The sequence below is a fragment of the Coptis chinensis genome, chromosome 2, assembly GCF_015680905.1.
Source record: "Coptis chinensis isolate HL-2020 chromosome 2, ASM1568090v1, whole genome shotgun sequence".
NCBI lineage: Eukaryota > Viridiplantae > Streptophyta > Magnoliopsida > Ranunculales > Ranunculaceae > Coptis > Coptis chinensis.
Genome location: NC_141457.1, coordinates 87,829,675 through 87,847,358, shown reverse-complemented (window position 1 = coordinate 87,847,358; position 17,684 = coordinate 87,829,675). Strand labels below are relative to the sequence as shown.

At 37.6% G+C, this 17,684-nt stretch overlaps 3 protein-coding genes across 7 annotated transcripts; 1 reads left to right on the top strand and 2 right to left on the bottom strand.

The window, feature by feature from the left end:
• Positions 1-2,488: 2,488 nt before the first annotated feature.
• On the top strand, positions 2,489-5,241 carry LOC147518649 (alpha/beta-Hydrolases superfamily protein). The gene is made up of 2 exons (XM_086590450.1): positions 2,489-3,121; positions 4,335-5,241. The coding sequence occupies exons 1-2, from the start codon at positions 2,610-2,612 to the stop codon at positions 5,077-5,079; spliced, it is 1,257 nt and encodes a 418-aa protein (XP_086446576.1). The 5' UTR covers positions 2,489-2,609; the 3' UTR covers positions 5,080-5,241.
• A 941-nt stretch (positions 5,242-6,182) lies between these two features.
• Positions 6,183-11,553, bottom strand: LOC147518648 (protein MALE DISCOVERER 2-like). Of its 2 annotated transcripts, none has more exons than XM_086590445.1 (14): positions 11,187-11,553; positions 10,588-11,048; positions 10,360-10,492; positions 10,136-10,207; positions 9,843-9,986; positions 9,612-9,755; positions 8,790-8,882; positions 8,622-8,680; positions 8,088-8,528; positions 7,764-7,954; positions 7,492-7,624; positions 7,233-7,390; positions 6,927-7,118; positions 6,183-6,797 (listed from the first exon to the last, which is right to left on the bottom strand). In XM_086590445.1, exons 2-14 carry the CDS (start codon positions 10,694-10,696, stop codon positions 6,537-6,539), a joined length of 2,130 nt encoding a protein of 709 aa, XP_086446571.1. In that variant the 5' UTR covers positions 10,697-11,048; positions 11,187-11,553; the 3' UTR covers positions 6,183-6,536. The 2 variants fall into 2 exon arrangements, with proteins under 2 accessions (XP_086446571.1, XP_086446572.1); XM_086590446.1 differs by having other exon boundaries at positions 7,236-7,390.
• A 1,175-nt stretch (positions 11,554-12,728) lies between these two features.
• On the bottom strand, positions 12,729-16,568 carry LOC147518647 (uncharacterized). Of its 4 annotated transcripts, none has more exons than XR_015211851.1 (7): positions 15,601-16,567; positions 14,197-14,319; positions 13,995-14,117; positions 13,394-13,502; positions 13,202-13,303; positions 13,037-13,130; positions 12,729-12,958 (listed from the first exon to the last, which is right to left on the bottom strand). XR_015211851.1 is itself a non-coding variant. In XM_086590448.1 (7 exons), the coding sequence occupies exons 1-7, from the start codon at positions 16,450-16,452 to the stop codon at positions 12,939-12,941; spliced, it is 1,443 nt and encodes a 480-aa protein (XP_086446574.1). In that variant the 5' UTR covers positions 16,453-16,568; the 3' UTR covers positions 12,729-12,938. The 4 variants fall into 4 exon arrangements, 3 of the variants coding, with proteins under 3 accessions (XP_086446574.1, XP_086446573.1, XP_086446575.1); XM_086590448.1 differs by having other exon boundaries at positions 13,374-13,502; positions 15,601-16,568; XM_086590447.1 differs by having other exon boundaries at positions 12,915-13,130; positions 13,374-13,502; positions 15,601-16,568.
• Positions 16,569-17,684: the final 1,116 nt, after the last annotated feature.

Sequence of the window (17,684 nt, the reverse complement as noted above, 5' to 3'; positions counted from 1 at the left end):
CAAACGTACCTCTAATCTCAGACAGCTGGATCTCTAAAATCGGGTGGATCAAGTAAAACATACTTAAAAAATCATGTATGTTTGTGTTTTCTAAAACACGTTTCACCTGAGCATGAGACCCTTCGACTATATTGGTCGTTGTACTCCCAAAGTGAATGTGTTGATCTGTCCAACAACATACGAATCGATCCTTGTAAAAAGCAACTAAGTCTCTCATGAGATAACTAACAAAATTGGAGTACTTTCCCTATATACTATTTTTCCAAAGCAGCAATTCTACGGTTGAAGATATCCTCAGTCCTCGATTTCACTACAGTGTTCCACGAGAACTGACCTTTATTTACAAGTTCTGTGGTGGGAAAAAAATCATTGCATTTCTGAATGACGCACATAGAGATATGCCATCTACAGAGATGCTTGTGCGCGTCAGGAAACACAATATCAGCGGCAGTCATCAAGGCCAAGTCCCTGTCAGACACGATCACAGATGGCCTTTCTTCACCCAGCAAGCGTTAAATTGACGCAAAGGCCACTCATAGTCTATCGTTGTTTCGGACTGAAGCAACACTTGATAGACCGTGAAAGACTTCCAGGTTGAAGTCACCCCCACAAACTGTACAAAAGGCCACCGATACTTATTGGTTTTGTAGGTGGCGTCTATGATGAAAACTTTTGGAAAAGTCCGAGCCATTTTAACACCGTCTGGAAGGGCCCATAACAATCCAGTTATCTCATCCGTATTCGGATCCTCTCTCACCTCCTCGAAATAATGGTTTTCTGCTAACAACTCACGCAATCTCTGCATTTGCGAGCGATCATTCATATACAATGTCCTCACCTTGTGCCTGGCATTGTAGACTTGACATATGCTAGATAGGTTATCAGGAAACCTATGTCTGATGGACTTCAAAACTTCTTTAGGCTTAACTCCATTTTGAGTCATCTCTAACAAGAACTCGAATTGTGGAACGGTCAGTCGAGTAGCAAATGTATGTCCTTCAAGGGTCTTCGCCAATGGATGGTTGTGAACACCATTAAGAACGGTAATTTTTCAACTATCGACAGTGCCGCGTTGGAAAATACATCTTAACTTAAATGGACATCCACGTTTCTTGGTTCCCGTATTCCTCTTATTAGCCTTCTCTACCTTTTTGTGTGAACGATACACGCCCGAACTCTCACAAGCTAAATCCAGTCTTGGTACTCGGTTCCTGTTACCATTCTGCGACTTCCAAATTACCACAACCACATTACATTGTTTTCCCCGAGCAGTTGCCCAACCAATTATGTTATTACGTGTATGAAATACCTAAAGATATGAAAGAAAACAACAATTAATAAACTAATATAATTTCATTTAGAAAATAAAAACAAGTGAAAACAATGCCTACTATGTACCTCTTCCGTAGTAAATATTTTTGTTGTATCCATTGAAAGCGGTTGAACATCATCCACGTCATTCGAGTTTCCAAAGTTCTCGAAACACACCGAAGGATCCTAAATGAAGAACAGTTGTTAATTGATGTTTGGCTTAAGTACCAAATGCCACAAACACACCGTTTACCACTATTTGTGTTTTTCTATGTTCAAATCCTAAAACGACATGGCCACACCGTTAGAGATTCCAAAAAACAACTTCATATTTTTTCAAATTTCTAATCCCAAACGACTTGGCTACACCGGTCAAGAGGCCAAAAAACAGACAAGTCATTTTTATCCAAGCTCAAATCCCAAACGACATGGCCACACCGTTTGGGACCTAGTCCAAATGGTATGACCACACCGATAAGTTTTTTTAAAGTCCATATCCCAAACGACATGGCCACATCGTTTGGGACTCAGTCCAAACGGTGTGGCCAGACCGTTTGGTGTGCAATACAAACGACCTGGCCGAGTCGTTTAGGCCTCGAATTTTCTCTTTCAGTCACATCACTGTACACATGAATAATTACTACATGCATAATTACTACATGTATAATTACTACATGCATAATTACGTTTAATTTAGATTTACTTTATTCTTATTAAATACATCATTATCCATTCCTCTATTTTCTTCACTTTGAACTTGTTCTACATTTTCTTTTTAAATAGGGTCATGATGCATTACATTTTCTTCTTCATCTTTATGTTCTAAAATGGGGTTGAGCTCTTCCATTAGTGTTTAGTGTTAGTGTTAGTGTTAGTGTTAGTGTTAGGGTTTAAGGGTTTAAGATTTTTGATGGTAGAAGAGAAAAGAAAGACTGAAAAGGTTGCAACAAATCAAATTCACTTTGGTTTGGGAGGTGCCCAACACAAAACAACTTTTATAACCAATAACACATATGTATTAAGTGTTTTAGTTTTTGGAGTCTGCACAACACAGTATAGGGTCCTTTTGAGATTTGTAATCCCGCATTCTTAGACCTAGTACAAAAATATCCTGATGGAGTGTGTAGGACATCGACAACTGGTCCACACTCCACACAAGTTCCTTTCTACGTGTCTCAAGTCTCAACTATCAAGTGAAACCAATCTCAATCTCATTTCCATTTATGACCAACCGCACTTGATCCTCAAGTGCCAACCATCACTGACAACCTAATCCCCTCCTTCAACTTTCTTTCCACATGGAGATAACCAAAACAGAACCAAAATGGGAAGCAATACTAGGAAGCAATCAATGGGAAGGTCTACTTAACCCATTACACATAGACCTCCGTAAACTTATCCTTGTATGTGGTGACTTCTGCCAAGTTACTTATGATTCTTTCAACAATGACCAACATTCCAAGTATTGTGGCAGTAGTCTATATGGAAAGAAGTCACTCTTCAACAGAGTTGCACTTCAAAATGCTTCGAATTACTATGTTGCTTCGTTCCTTTATGCTACTTCCAGGGTCGAGGTACCCAGTGATTTCATCATCCATTCCTTCTCCACGGAAGCTTGGGATCGTGAATCCAATTGGATGGGATACATTGCTGTAACATCTGATGAATTTAGAAAAGCTTCTGGGAGACGTGAAATATATGTTGCATGGCGTGGAACCATTAGACCTCTTGAATGGGTTGATGTTTTGCAGCCAAAACTTGTATCAGTGGAATCATTGCTGAAGATCAATGATCAGAGTGCACAACAAAGGTATAATGTTTTTCTCAGTACAATTATATTTGTTGGAATATGACTGAAGTTTTGATAAATTGATCTAGAATTAGCAAAGTTGTAGGTAAACTATATACATCAAATCTAAAAATGAGTGATAGTGGGCGAACTTGTACCTGAACCTTCTACACAAAATTATTCAGAGTTCTAAATAGCAACTCATCAAAGTTTTCTTTGTTCTGGACTAATTATTCTCCGAGTTACCGAGAAGAGTACGGTTCTTGAAACTATGAAAACAGAACACCACCCTTGAAAAATCTGATATTTCTAGTATCAATTATGTTGAGAAATTGGTATTTTTGTTTTCATGAATGGTGCTAGATCTTCAAGAAGAATCGTGAGAACTGTAATTGTGTCACTTTAAGTGTTAAGAGTGTGGTGCTATTTTTTTGTTCACCAATGCCCCGTGAGTTGGTCTGTAATATCCTGTTTCAGACCAACATCATACACCCGCATAGATATCGGAGTAATGCTCTTTAGGCTCCAACTTTCACCAAAATGTTGTAACCATGGTCTAGAATAGCAGGCACGGAGAGTTTATCAGTCCACAATCCGTAGAACCACAAATAGCCTACAACAGATCCAAATCTGCTCATTGGAGGGGGGTCAAATTTTGTTGTATACAATCTGCATTTGTTTCCGAATACGACATTCACACCATTCAGTTCGTACTGAGTTCACACAACACTAGGGGTGGTGATGTGTCGAAATTTCTGGTCTTAACTCTTAAACACTATATTATTCCCATGGCCCAAAATATCGCCGAGATATCCGATATCTTGCTGATATATCTTGGTAAATTGGTACACCGATATCGATATTTCCGACATATATCCACCGAATATTGAATCCCTTTTTTTCCGAGATATATCAGAATTTCCGATATGAAAGTTTATATCGCCGATATAATCGATATTTCCGAGATAATCGATATATATCAGTTGACTTTTTAACCAATTGTTAATAACTTAATATTGAAATTTCCGAAATATCCGATATATCCGAGATATATCAGCGAGATATCCGAGATATATCGGTGAGATATCCGATATTTTAGAAATTTTGGACTGGTCACCAAAAAAACCGAGATATCCGATATATATCGGTTTTTGGGTACACCGATATATTAACCGATATCGAAATTTTGGGCTTTGATTATTCCTAACCTTAGCAAAAACCGCCACTTGTGCAGCAACAGAGGAAACAAGGATAAAAGCAGCAGCAGTGATACTGATGATGATGATACTACAATGAAGGTCATGAAAGGATGGCTTACTGTCTATACTTCAAATAATGCCAATTCTCCTTTCACCAAACTCAGTGCAAGAACACAACTCCTCACCAAAATCAAAGAACTGGTAAACCTGTACAAAGACGAAAACATAAGCATAGTCTTCACAGGACACAGCCTCGGTGCAAGTTTATCAATACTAAGCGCATTTGATGTTGCTGAAAATGTATCATCAACAATCCCTGTAAGTGCTATCGTATTCGGTTGTCCAGAAGTAGGGAACAAGGTCTTCAAAGACAAGCTCAAGACATACCCAAACCTTAAAATTTTGCACATAAAAAATGTGATCGATCCCATACCACATTACCCAAGCAAGGTCTTGGGGTATGTTCATACTGGAACCGAGCTTGATATTGATACTAGGAAGTCACCATACTTGAAAAACTCACCGAATCCAAGTGACTGGCACAACTTGCAAGCAATGCTACACATCATAGCTGGTTGGAATGGAAATGATGGAAAGTTCGAGTTGAAGGTAAAGAGGAGTGTTGCTTTAGTTAACAAGTCGTGTGATTTTCTTAAGGACGAGTATTTAGTCCTCGCAGCATGGTGGATCGAGAAGAACAGAGGAATGGTCCTTGATAAAGATGGAGAGTGGGGTTTAGGTCCACCTATTGATGAAGACATTCCTGTCCCAGAGTTCTGAAACTTTCGTCAGTTTTGTGAATTGCAATTGAATCGTTGTTTGTGGTTTGTTGTTATTTTTGTAAATATATTGTGATATCTAATTTGTAAAATGTAATTCTAAAATTCCTACTCCTTTGAGTGACTACTAATTGGATACACTTGATTTGCAATTGCATTGCAATATACTCGTTCATCACGGAACATCATTCGGGACGACGAGATTAGTCAGAATGTCAGATTACACAATGTCCGTCATCGTAGTACTGATTGCAGAAGGTACGCAATTCAAAAATGAGTTGCCTGCTAGCATTCCACGTTACAACATTATCCATTATTTTGGTGACCATTCTAAATTATTTAAAATATCGGAAATATCGAATATATCGAACATATAATATCAGAAATATCGAAAATATATTGGAAATATCGGATTTATATTAAAAAATATCAAAAAGTCAATTGATATATATCGTAAATATCGGATATATCAATTATATCGGCGATATAAAGTTTTATATCGGAAATTTTAATATATATCGAAAAAAAGGTTCTATATTCGGTGGATATATGTCGGAAATATCGATATCGGTGTACCAAAATACCAATATATATCGGCGATATTTTGGTCCATGGTTGAAACCAAATTGTGCTGATACATTTTATTGTGTGTTGCATTATTATCAATATATATCGTTGATGTTGCATTCTTCAAAGTTCAAAACACTACTGTACTTGAAATTATGAGTAGCAGAGTTCAGTGAGGTTTATGAGTATTGCAAGTTACAAATTACAGGAAACATTCAGAAAGACGCCAGAAACTATGCATCAAATCTCCCATAACGAAGAAAGCTTACCATAAGAAAACTGCCCAAATTAAGCTTTGAAGAATGGAAAACCGTTGTTGGCTTGTACTACAGTTTTGATTTCATTTGTGCCCAGAAAAATACTGGTGAAAAGGATCGTTAATTCAGTGTTACAAAATGCTGAAGTTGTGTTATCATTTATCAATGCTCCAGAGAGTCCATCCTCAAAGTAACAATATGGGCAGTGCAAAGCTTGAAGTAGACTGGCAGTCCAAAATTGAAGTATGCAAATATTTACAAGACAAATAAAAAGAACGAATTTACAGCAAATATATGAATAGTTAATGTCGAAATAATAGTAGAACAAGACAGGTTCCAATATTTTGTTCTATTTTACATCCCAGACTGAGCTCACATTAAAGTTACGTATATAAGTTGGTGGAAAACATCCGTGTGTGACTTGTTTCACACTTTTATTCCGGCAACCAGGGAAGGATTGGAAAAGAATCAAATGAAGAATCATCATTACGGTTTCGAGAAATGGAAGACGGGTACAGAGAATTACGATACAATATATGCGGGGGAACATTTATGTATACATTGCTATTATTTTGCACATAAGAGAGAGAGGTAATAGTTTTGACTCACTAGGCAGGGAAGAAATTCAGACACCTTAAGATGCCTCCACAGAGAGAATCTCAAGTTCGGCCCACCAGAGTGGTGATAATCTTGGGGTCGCCGCTTCAGGTGAGATAGAGATGACTTCCCGTAATTTGGAAATATTTTCTCTCATTGTTGGTCTTTGCCTTGCATCCTGATGGATGCATTCCATTATTACCTCGCAGATGATTTCAAGCTCAGTATTCCTGAATGACTTAAGTGTTGGATCGATCAGGTAGCTAAAGTTCCGCTTATCATTCAAGTATTCAGAAGCCTGAAACACGAACAATAATCTTGTTGTAAATATATGTAAGAAACAGAGATAAATAGGCTAGATCACCACTGGACTAGAAACAAAAAAAGAAAACTAGGATATTTCAGGATATATAACAATGCGACTCACCCAGTTCACAAGTGACCCTTTTTTATCAGAATATGGGAGTTTTCCAGAAATGATTTCTAGCAACAATAGCCCAAAACTGTAGACATTTGTTTCAGGATCCGCCAGAGGCGGCAGTTCAGAATGTTCTAAATTATCATTCCGGGAGAGCTTTGATTTGGCCGCAACATCTGCCCAGAAGTTTATATCTGAAATCTGAAATAATAGAAAAGTAAAAGAAATAACCATAATTAAGGATTAAATAGATTGGTCGGGGGACTATAAAAACAAAGATGCCATAGAAAACTGTAACCCTGGGTAAATACTGTCTACCTTAGCAGCATTGTCGTCTGTCAGATAGACAGACTTTGACTCGAGACTGGGAAGTGATACTGGTGGATTCAGCTCATGCATGTATTGCAGACAATAAGCAATTCCCATAATGATTCTCGTCCTAGCATTCCATTCAAGATGCTCAACTTCTTTAACTGCAAAACTCCGCAGAAAGTGTTTCTCCTTTCAACTCAAAAACTCTTACATATGTAATTTTGTGGGTAAACAGCACACAAAACAAGAGGGAAATTCCTACCATGCAGATGCTCAAAGAGGTTGCCACTGGGAGCATACTCAAATACCATCATCCTCAGGAATGGTTCATCCTCTTCGCAGTATCCCAGAAGATTGACAAAGTTCTTATGGTTCACCCTTGACATAGTGTCAATCTAAAGAGATTCTCCAAAGAACAAGAGAAAAAGAAATGAGGGGATTAGCAAAATAGTGTACAAAGAACACAACCAATTCATGGCATACTATAGACTGTTTATATATATATAGAAATCTACTTGGGGGAAAATCTGAAACCTCTCTTTTGAAGGCCGTCTCTGAACGTTTCGACCAGTCTTTGTATGCTTTAATAGAAGTTGAGACAACTGCAATCTCAACTCCACTCGACAGTGTGCCCTTGTAGACTGTGCAGTACTCATGAGTCTCAATAATATTACTAAAATCCTCACAGGCACTTTCCAGCTCCGGACGGTTCAGCTTGGGCACACCTACATTTCAAATTAAAACATAGAATCACTTCATTCTTCTTCCTGATTTCAATGTAAAACATACATTTCAATTTTAACGCACAAAATTATATAATAATGTTAATAATAATATCAGTAAGATACAAATAATAACCTGCTACAAATGCCTTCTGCAACTGGCCACTGATTCCAGTTTTCCAGGGAGCAATAGTTGTCACTCCTCGACTCCGACATGTATAGAAAAGGATCCCAGCCACAGCAAGAAGGAAAACCCCACCTAACCCAGCGCCTATATATATCCATTTTGTTTTACCACTTTTCGATTGCTGATCAGTAGGGTTTGAAACATTTGGAGTTTGGGAAGATGAATTAGAAGATTGTGCAGGAGGATCTGATACAGCTGTTTTAGGTTTGGGCTTGGGTATTGCAGGGAAAGATCCACTGCTTCGAGTAGGAGGGGTAGAACTTGTTGCTTCAAGAGGGAGAACGCCACTCACTGGCACCGCAGGAAGGTTACTTGAGTCTTCCAGCAGTCTACGACGTACAAAATTTACCAGGTGTTCTGCATTTTGTATTAGATATGGTTCAGCTGAACCTGCCACCATATAAGAAATTACTTTTGTTGCTCAGGCAATAAACCTCTGATATTTAAAATAAATAAAAAAAACATCCATGAACAATAACTCACTCGGTAAGTTCTCACAATAATGTTCTCCACACACATTCATAGAGCTCTTTCTGAAGAACCTTGAAAGAAAGTGGTCATTGTCCTTAGTTGAATATTAGTAAGTACATTGAAAACCATTAAACAAACAAAGAAAAATGTAAACAGGGGACTTGAGTTTTTGATCCACACCACGGAATTACATCAACATAATGCTGAAACTTGTTCTTAATCTGGACCACTAAAGAATCTTCCTTCAACTGTTTCAAACCTTTTTGCCAGATGCTGCTCAAAACATGTTTTAGTCACAAAATTGTTTAAGACGCGTCATACTATACTATTCTGAAAATATAGAAGACATGAAAACAGTTAAAAGGTCAATAGAAATGAAACCTAGATAAACAAAGTTCGAAAATAGTTAGATGCACGCATATATGTAGTTCAGTGATATAGTTCAGCTCATAATTAGCGTGGTCCAAGTTAATTAACAGAAAAAAAAAATAACATTTCCATTATGTGAAAAAACAATTGAGAGGTGTTGATCGGAACCCTACTCAATAAGTGTTCTGACAACCTTGAAATGATAGATAAGAATCGTAAATTCTCCTAGCTGAACTAAAAGAAACCTAACCAACTCACTGATCATACCAATCTACTCAGAAAATATGAAAACCTGGTTACCCCATGACAGTTGTCCAGTTTCTACTTCTCCTTCCCTCACATCTCTATCTACTAGTTTCAGTGACTGCCTTGCTTTGTATAGGTACTTACAACCAACATAGACGAAAAGTAAATGATACAAAAATCCTCAAAAGTAAAACAATATGTGAAACAGAGAAAGTACGTGTTGCAAAACTGTCTAACCACATCCTGAGCAAAATACGTTGTCAGGTCGAAGGTTACGAATTTCTGTTGAAGCAACCTCTACATTATCATATCCTAATTCTCTCAAATATAAGCATGGCAATTTATGTTCTGATTTTTGCATAGGAATAAATTAAAATTCTAACTTACCAGTGTCCAAATTTCCTATGTAGACAGCGAATTCCAGTATCCACAGAAAATGTAAGATTTTGATCAAATTGTATTTCAGAAAGCATATTAAGATTCCCAAGCTCTAGAGGAATGCTTCCATGGAACTTGTTATTGCAAAGCAGCCTGGAAGAAGAGATAGAACCTGAGCCACGTAAGTTGACATTTGGAATGAAGAAAAGAGTGGATTCGAACTGCAAAAGATAGACTCACAGGCGCTTCAACGACAGAATCTGACCAATTTCTGCTGGAATCATTCCGCTTAAGTTATTGGAGCTCAAGTCCAATATCTCCAGCATAGTAAGATTTCCAAACTCTTTAGGGATGACACCTGTGAAGTGGTTCTTGTAGAGGATACTGGCAGTCAAAACAAAAGCAAAGCCAACTCAAGCATATTCATAGAAAGATATTAATAAGTACATGCAGGGAATACAATGAATACTAATACAAGTTAAACAAGAGGGATCGACTACTTAGAGAGGCATAAATGCTACTATATTACTTACAGAGATTTCAAGTGACTAAGCTTCCCAAGCTCAGGCGATAGTGTTCCTCCCAAAGACAGCCCACTTAGATCCCTATAGAACACAAGATTGAAGCACCTAAGTGTAATATAACACTAAACACACATATTGTTCGATAGAAATCCTAATACGGACTATATTATCTAAAAGAATAAATTTTCCTACTGAAAGTAGTGAACTACAATTAGCATTTCTAATGAACTTACAGCATTATCACTTTCCCATCTTCACAATGAACGCCTGACCACATACAAGGATCACTATCATCAGGGTTCCAGTTTGAAAAAACACCATATGGATCACTATCCACATGTTCCTGAAAATCCAACAATGCTGATCCTGCAATTCCATTGAATTGTGAATTGTATTCAACAAAACAAAGTCATAAGGTTCTAATACTAGTAAAAGTATAAAAACATAACAAAGACTCATACCTTCAAGATTGAGGGACCAACACTCATGGATTTTGAAGAGAAAAATCAAAACAACGAAACAAAACATCTTGTGGAGCTGGAATCCGAATGGCTTCCATTGGCTCCTCATTGTTTGATATTACAAATGCCGTAGTAACAATTAGTACCAAGAACAGCAATACTCACAAAAATCGCCAGGGTTATTATTACACAAAACACTCCTTCGATCTTCTCTTACCCGTAAAAACATCAAGGACCTCGTTTGTATTACCCAAAAATAAAAAATAAAAAATCTTAAGTCTATAATCTCAAAAAGTCCACAACTCACTATCAAATATGTATATTATCAAAACTTTGCAAAAATGATAGCAGAGATCACAGACAATCTGAATCCCTCATGTTTACGGGTTTTATAATCAATGCTACGAGGCGGTTTTCATTAACAACTCCTTGGCAATTCCAAATGCACTCACAGCTGAAAACTAAAAACACAGAAAAAATAAATAACAATCAAAACTCATATATCAATAGGTGGGGTATCTTAGAATTGCCTTGTAATGCAAGCATTATGACAAAAAGTAGAAAAAAGCAGAAAGTGAGAGGCAGAAGCATAAACGTACCTTAAGGGAGGGGTAAAATGGTAAGAAAAATGAAAAGTTGGTATTATGGGGAGAAGACAAGGGAGGCAGTTAAGAAAAAAATATTAGGATTTTTTTTTTCTCTCACTGCCCTTTTCGGGCTTTATCTTCAGAGCTTCTTCTCAGACATTAGCATTATTGTCTGCGAATTCTCTATAGCCTCTTTTCTTCTTCCTCTTTTTTCCTGTTTTTTTTTTGTTCTTCCTTGGGTTTTTTTTTTTTTTTTTTTTGCCTTCGTTTCTCACCAACGGTCCAACCCCCGCCACCCTCCTAACTGTTTTTTTCTGTTATTTGCTATTTTCGTCAATAAACTTTTTTTATTTATTTTTTATTTTTTAATGGTTAGTATTGGTGGGACCCATGTTCGGTTGCTGGGGTAGTGAAGTTTGCTGTTTAGTCTTAACGGCGGGTTGGGTTGGTTTGTGGTTGAAAGTGGGTCCCTGTTCCTACGAATTAGGACGCGCTATTTTTAATGCTCCTCCACTCATACGGTCCCAACCCCCCCCCACACACTTTGACGAGGCCCCAATTTTTGAAGTTGCAGTACCTTGTAGAAAATGATTTGAAAATTGAAGGTAGAAGATGAAGTGATGAGGGGCACTTCGATAATTTTACCATTTATGTGATCATGGATAGTTATGGGGGATTGGGGATGCTAATCATGGATAGTGATGACCTTCGTTTTGGCCAATTTCATACATGATAGAAGTTTAGTACTAAACACTTTGCAAAGCTAGCATAAGATGACCAAAAACCATCACCAAATGATTATATTATTTTTGCTTCTTTTGTTTGGTTGATTTTTAAGGTCACCACGATTTGATCCCATGACCAACTAGTCGATAGTCAATCACACTACCAACGGATCAATGGGGACGTGGTTATTACATATTTATATGAAATGGCGAATTGACCCACGGCTGGTGTATCAGTTGTTGGAAAACGGTTTTTCATCTAACGAAGAAAATAAATCATTTTCACAAACATCAGATAATAAATAAGATAGGGTGTTTTTTTTCGCTACAGGACAAAACTATAATAAAAGACGGTCCAGATCGAATCTAGAACCATCAAACGGCTACTGTGCACTTATTTTCCCCGAGATACGTGTTGGCAGCTATTAACTAAATGTGTCGCAAAGTTGATCCATGAGCCGGCTGTAACGCCAACAGGTCAACAGTTCGAGTCGCTCTAACATCATTTTCTGCTTTGTTTTGTTTATTGCAACAACATAAAGTTGATTAAAACAAATATGTTGGGGTGAATCGAACTCGGGAACCAGTTCCCAAAGGCTAGCAGTCAAACCAGTGTGTTAAATACTCACTGATGCAACCATCTTGGAGTAAAGTCATCCTATTCGTTGTCTTAGAATTTACTCATGGAGGTATTGTATGCATGCCCAAGCATGATTGCAACCAGTGCCGAAGGCCTTTAATGCATAGGTGAAACGTGCCGAAGGCATGCCGGTGAGTGTCTTTAAGACACGGGGCATATTCTAGTCAGATAATATGATAGGGAACAATATAAAAATTATATTTTTACATTTATGGATCACCACATAAACACAATCATATTAACAGGAACTAGTAATAGATCTAAACATCATTCCCACTTGTTAATAGAAATGGAAACAAAGAAATGATGAATGGGCACTCCTAATTTAAGATAATAATCTAGGTATCTCTGTCTCCCTTCCCAGAGTCTCCAACATCACCTTGATCAGCATTTTTGACATTATCTACATCGAAATCCACCTGCTCTACATAGTCTCAAGTCATGAAGCAGACATGATACCAAAAAGATGAGAGATTATAGTTTCACAATAATCTTACATTGCAGCTCATATCTATCAGCTATCCCATCGATTACTCCAATTGGATCGAGATCTTTATAAAGTTCATTACTATCAACCTCGTTCTGACCTACCTGCTAGCTCAAAGCAATTAGGGGGGAGTGTATCACTGTAGCAACTATAACAAACATTAAACTCATCTCACCATGTTATCCATCTCAACCCCGGAATCAGTTCCCAGGGTATCTAAAACTTCCTTCTCATAAATTCTGCTTTGGTGACTGACATTCTCTTTCTTTAAACCCACCTGAGATGTATGACAATTGAGAAATGAACAACAACTAATAATATTAACAATTTGAACCATAATGTGTAACCTCGCATTCATTCTGACCACCTTTTCCAGGGTCCAATGAATCAGCAACTTTTTTGTGACTGTTCCCATGTTGATCACTTCCACCATCCTCCTTTGTCAAAATAAAGTCTTCAACTTTGCCATTATTCAGCTGCATAGCTAAAAAAAATCAGATAAATTGTTCTTCAGTCTAGCTACGGTTGAAATATAAGCGAAGAAAAAACAAATGCGATGTCGGTCTCTGTCTTAAATAATAGCTTACAGAATACAGATGGACTTGACATCTTGACTACTTGAGTAATGTTTAAGGAAAACTTAAATATAGTAACATTCAGCTGATCTTCTGAGCAAAATAAATCACATGTTAAATTGGATATTTGTGGATTTGGTACAAGCTACTCTGGCCGCACAGATTAAATACAACAGTGTCGATGTATCCAAGTTCTTTCAGGATGCCGTGTCGGACACCAAACACATAAACATGTCCATGTCCCTTAGACTGTTAGACATTAACAAAACAAAGGCCTAACGTCTACTAGTGGTATATGAAAAGCAGATTATTGCCAATACTTCAAGAACACTGGATAACATTGAAAAGAAGAGTATATGAATTATCCAGAAGTCTTGGGTGTTTAGTCCTAACCTCACATTCCGTTTGATCACCCTTTTCAGGGTTTAACAAGCCAGCAGTGTGACCGTTCCCACTCTGATCACTGGCAATACTATCCGTTGGAAAAATAGAGTCTTCAACTTTGCTGTTATTCTTCTGCATAGTTAGAAAAGTAAGTTCAGTTATTTTAATTATAAAAACTAACAAAATCAAGAAAACTTATTTTAGGCCTAACCTCGCACTCAGTTTGATCACCCTTTTCAGGGTCTAACGAGCCAGCAATTTGACTGTTCCCATTCTGATCACTGCCAACATTATCTGTTGGCAAAATAGAGTCTTCAACTTTGCTGTTATTCTCCTGCATAGTTAGAAAATAAAGATAAGTTTTTTACGTCAAACAAGAACTATATAACAACTTTAAAAGTTACACAACTTAAGTAGCTCAGCTGCTGCAGACTTTGATTTTCCAACAGGTTTCGTGAAATTTTCTTTAGTGTGCCTTACTTGAGATTCCTGCTGTGACTTTGATGTGTACAGTTACCATTTGTACAAGCAAGAGATTATAATCTATGAGAGTTGTCAACTGATCCTATTTATATGGAGTTCCAAGTTTCCTATTCACCTATTACTATTTGCTTCTAGTTCGTACTTTTTATTTTTTAATTTATTTTCTGTGTCTAATTTTTTAAAGATGTGTATTGATTGAAGATGTATGTAAAGAAATTGGTAAAATATTTTAGCCGACTACTTCTTTCGGTTGTTGATATATTAAAATTTTTCCATGTTCTTAACTCACATAGCATTCACAGCACGGTCGCTCACTCAGAGGCTCAGAGCTTAACCAGATTTTGCCCCTTCTAATTTCCAAAGAAGGTAAACAACTCAAATATCTTCTTCTCACTCTATTCCTGAATATCGGGCCAAAGAGGGCCAAAGAACTACAAAATTTTGTGATACACACAAAAGAGCACAGTAGAATATCGAGATATAGCAGCATCTAAACCATGTGACTCGTATATGACCCATACAATCCTAATTTCTAGTACCCTGTGAAGAGCCAAGCTAAACATTCTTCATCAGCACATCATGCTTCACCCTTTGATGGGGCAGCTCCCCTCCCTTACGGTCATATACCTAGGTGCCGACTTGAATCAAAGTACTTCAGATACTTCAAAGAAAAAACTGTGTATGCCCTAGTGACTCCTTTAGGCCCGCTAAAGTGAGTGTAAAGAAGAAACCCATATGATTTCCAACCAGGGAGCACGCAGATTCCAAAAACACAAGTTTCTCCTCTAGAAATGACCACACCTACTCCGGGATTTCCGGGTCTATGCTTATTCTTAACTCCCAGAAGAATTTTCACGCTTGTTACACCCTTCCTCATCTCTGGATGCCTAAGTACCCCACCTAAGTTGGATCCACCCTTGTGCCTAATGTTACCGATATATAGTGTTTAGTGTCGAACTTCAGGAGAAATATATATAATGGAATAAAAACATGTCAATCACTCACAAGTCTTGTATGCTCATTCCCAAAAACCTGATTAACCGTATATTTTGCTAGCATTACATTACAAAATTCAAAACAATCAGCTCAGATACAGAAACAATTTCCTATACAGTTCAAGTAAGTGAATTACCTCGGACCCTTCTTTCCCCAAGTTTTTCCTGAGTGGCTCATCCATAGACAGAACAATACCAGGAAGCCGATTAATATTCCAACCAAGAACTTTACAAACTGCATTCCCAAACGCCCGATGAGCACTTTTCCTTCTCGTCTTAGCTATCGCAACTGAATGCTGAACAAGGGCAACACAATTCTTAAACCTCTTCCAAACTTTCTCCCCACTTCCTCCACAAACCAAACAACAAAATTCCCCACTCTCATATTTCCTCTCATAATAGTCCATCAACTCATTATCTTCCTTAAAAACCCTTAAAAAAAATTCCTCCTCACCTCCCTCTTCTTCCATCAAATCTTCCTCCTCCTCCTCCTCCTCCTCGTTATCGTTATCATTATCATCTCGCGAAAAAAATTCTTGTACAGCCTTATAACTCTTTTGTTGCAACTGTACAGCAGCTAATTTCTCTTGGTCTTCAACAGAAACCGGGGCTGGGGAAATGAGTTTGTAAAGCGGTTCAGGCCAACCGGTTTTGGTCCGTTGAACCGTAACCGGTTCGGATGGCCATTCGACAACATCTGGTAATAAAACTGGAGGAGGGGTAGAATTTTCTTCTTCTTCTTTTTCCTCTTCTTCGTTCTCTGTTTTGTCTCTTTTCCTTTTATTCTTTGTTTCTTGGTTTTGTTTCTTGAATGAAGTGGAACTAGATGGGCCAAGATTATTGTTGGGTTTGGGTTTGGGTATATTATTAGGGTTAGGGTTTGAAGAAGAAGAAGAAGGAGGGCCTTGATGCCAAAGGGAATGCAGATAGTGGACTTCATCACTCCATTGTTGTTCTTGAGAGAGACTAGGTACTCTGTTGTTGTACATTTTTTTTATTTTTTTTTTACTTTTAGAGTTTTAGGTTCTGGTATGCAGATGAGAAGAAGGTGGAGACTGGAGAGTACCAATATACCATTGAAGTGACAGATTCTGAAATTTTACTATTTTGTGTTACTGGTTACTAGTCATTTATGTGATGTCATCGAGGTGTTTCCCATGAAATGGATGTGGGTGGGTACTTTTGGGTTTCGGCCTAGACTGGACAGCGTTCAATTTATGATATGGATTTTGGAAAGCCCAAACAAAAAAATTTGGAAAGCTTCCTCAGACAAAAACTAGTAAGGACTAAGGAGTAAGGACATTGGCGGTGGCCGGAGCCACCTTTCTAGCTCTTCTTAAATTAATTCCTGTTCTTTTACCGATTCTACTTTGGGAAGTTTCATAGTAAACAAAAGCACTGCCACATTGCACACGCACATTCACGAAACTTTATTATGATTTGAAAAAAACAAAAAAACTCTCTCACCGAGCTTTATCGATTGAGAAAGTTATGATATTTGCATGCATTAGGTTCTTTCCAAAAGGGACCACATGCCGCCCAAAAAGCATAAATAACTTACTGCTTTCAAGCTTCACAGGTTGACCGCCTTGACCCACGGGCGAAAGAAGACTAACACAAAACTCACCAATCCAGTATGGAATTATGGATAAACTCGTAAACCAAACAAAATTACAGTGGAGAATGTTATATAGGCATGCATTGAAAAACACAGTTGACAATGAGTATTTAAGAATCAATCAGCATCAAAATGGCTTGTGTCAAAACCTTTCCTTAAACATGTTCACGTACGTCATTACAAAAGGCTGATCAATTAGCCACAAGCCCACAACATTACAGAAGGCAGTGGATAAGAATACACGCAAACCTAGCTGTTATTATATTAACAACCTCGATAATCTGCTCAGGGATCGATCTAGATTCCAGGCTCCCTCCCCAAAAAAAGAAAAGACACGCAATTTTTAAACCATTTTGGAGCATTTACTTACTTTTAATTTTGAATTTAATGATACGAACCGAATAGCTTCTTGTCATATTTATTTAGTAAGTAAATACTAAATAGTTTAGGAGAAGTACGTTCTGGAGTGGAGAAGGATTTCTTGCAGACTAGCCGCCTTGGAATAACGACCATGGTATGCAAATATGCAACTATGCATTGGATCTCTAAATCTCTTGTATGATTCGTAGCTCTAAATGTTACAATCGATCAGTATGGTGGGTG

Coding starts and splice junctions, on each gene's coding strand:
- LOC147518649 (XM_086590450.1), top strand. CDS start 2,610: ATGGAGATAACCAAAACAGAACCAAAATGGGAAGCAATACTAGGAAGC. Junction 3,122..4,334: donor GATCAGAGTGCACAACAAAG/GTATAATGTTTT, acceptor CCACTTGTGCAG/CAACAGAGGAAACAAGGATA.
- LOC147518648 (XM_086590445.1), bottom strand. CDS start 10,696: ATGAGGAGCCAATGGAAGCCATTCGGATTCCAGCTCCACAAGATGTTT. Junction 9,756..9,842: donor ATTCTGTCGTTGAAGCGCCT/GTGAGTCTATCT, acceptor CTCTTCTTCCAG/GCTGCTTTGCAATAACAAGT. Junction 7,391..7,491: donor CCTCTTTGAGCATCTGCATG/GTAGGAATTTCC, acceptor GGAGTTTTGCAG/TTAAAGAAGTTGAGCATCTT.
- LOC147518647 (XM_086590447.1), bottom strand. CDS start 16,452: ATGTACAACAACAGAGTACCTAGTCTCTCTCAAGAACAACAATGGAGT. Junction 13,503..13,994: donor GTGATCAAACGGAATGTGAG/GTTAGGACTAAA, acceptor TTAGCTATGCAG/CTGAATAATGGCAAAGTTGA. Junction 13,131..13,201: donor GGGTTGAGATGGATAACATG/GTGAGATGAGTT, acceptor TTGAGCTAGCAG/GTAGGTCAGAACGAGGTTGA.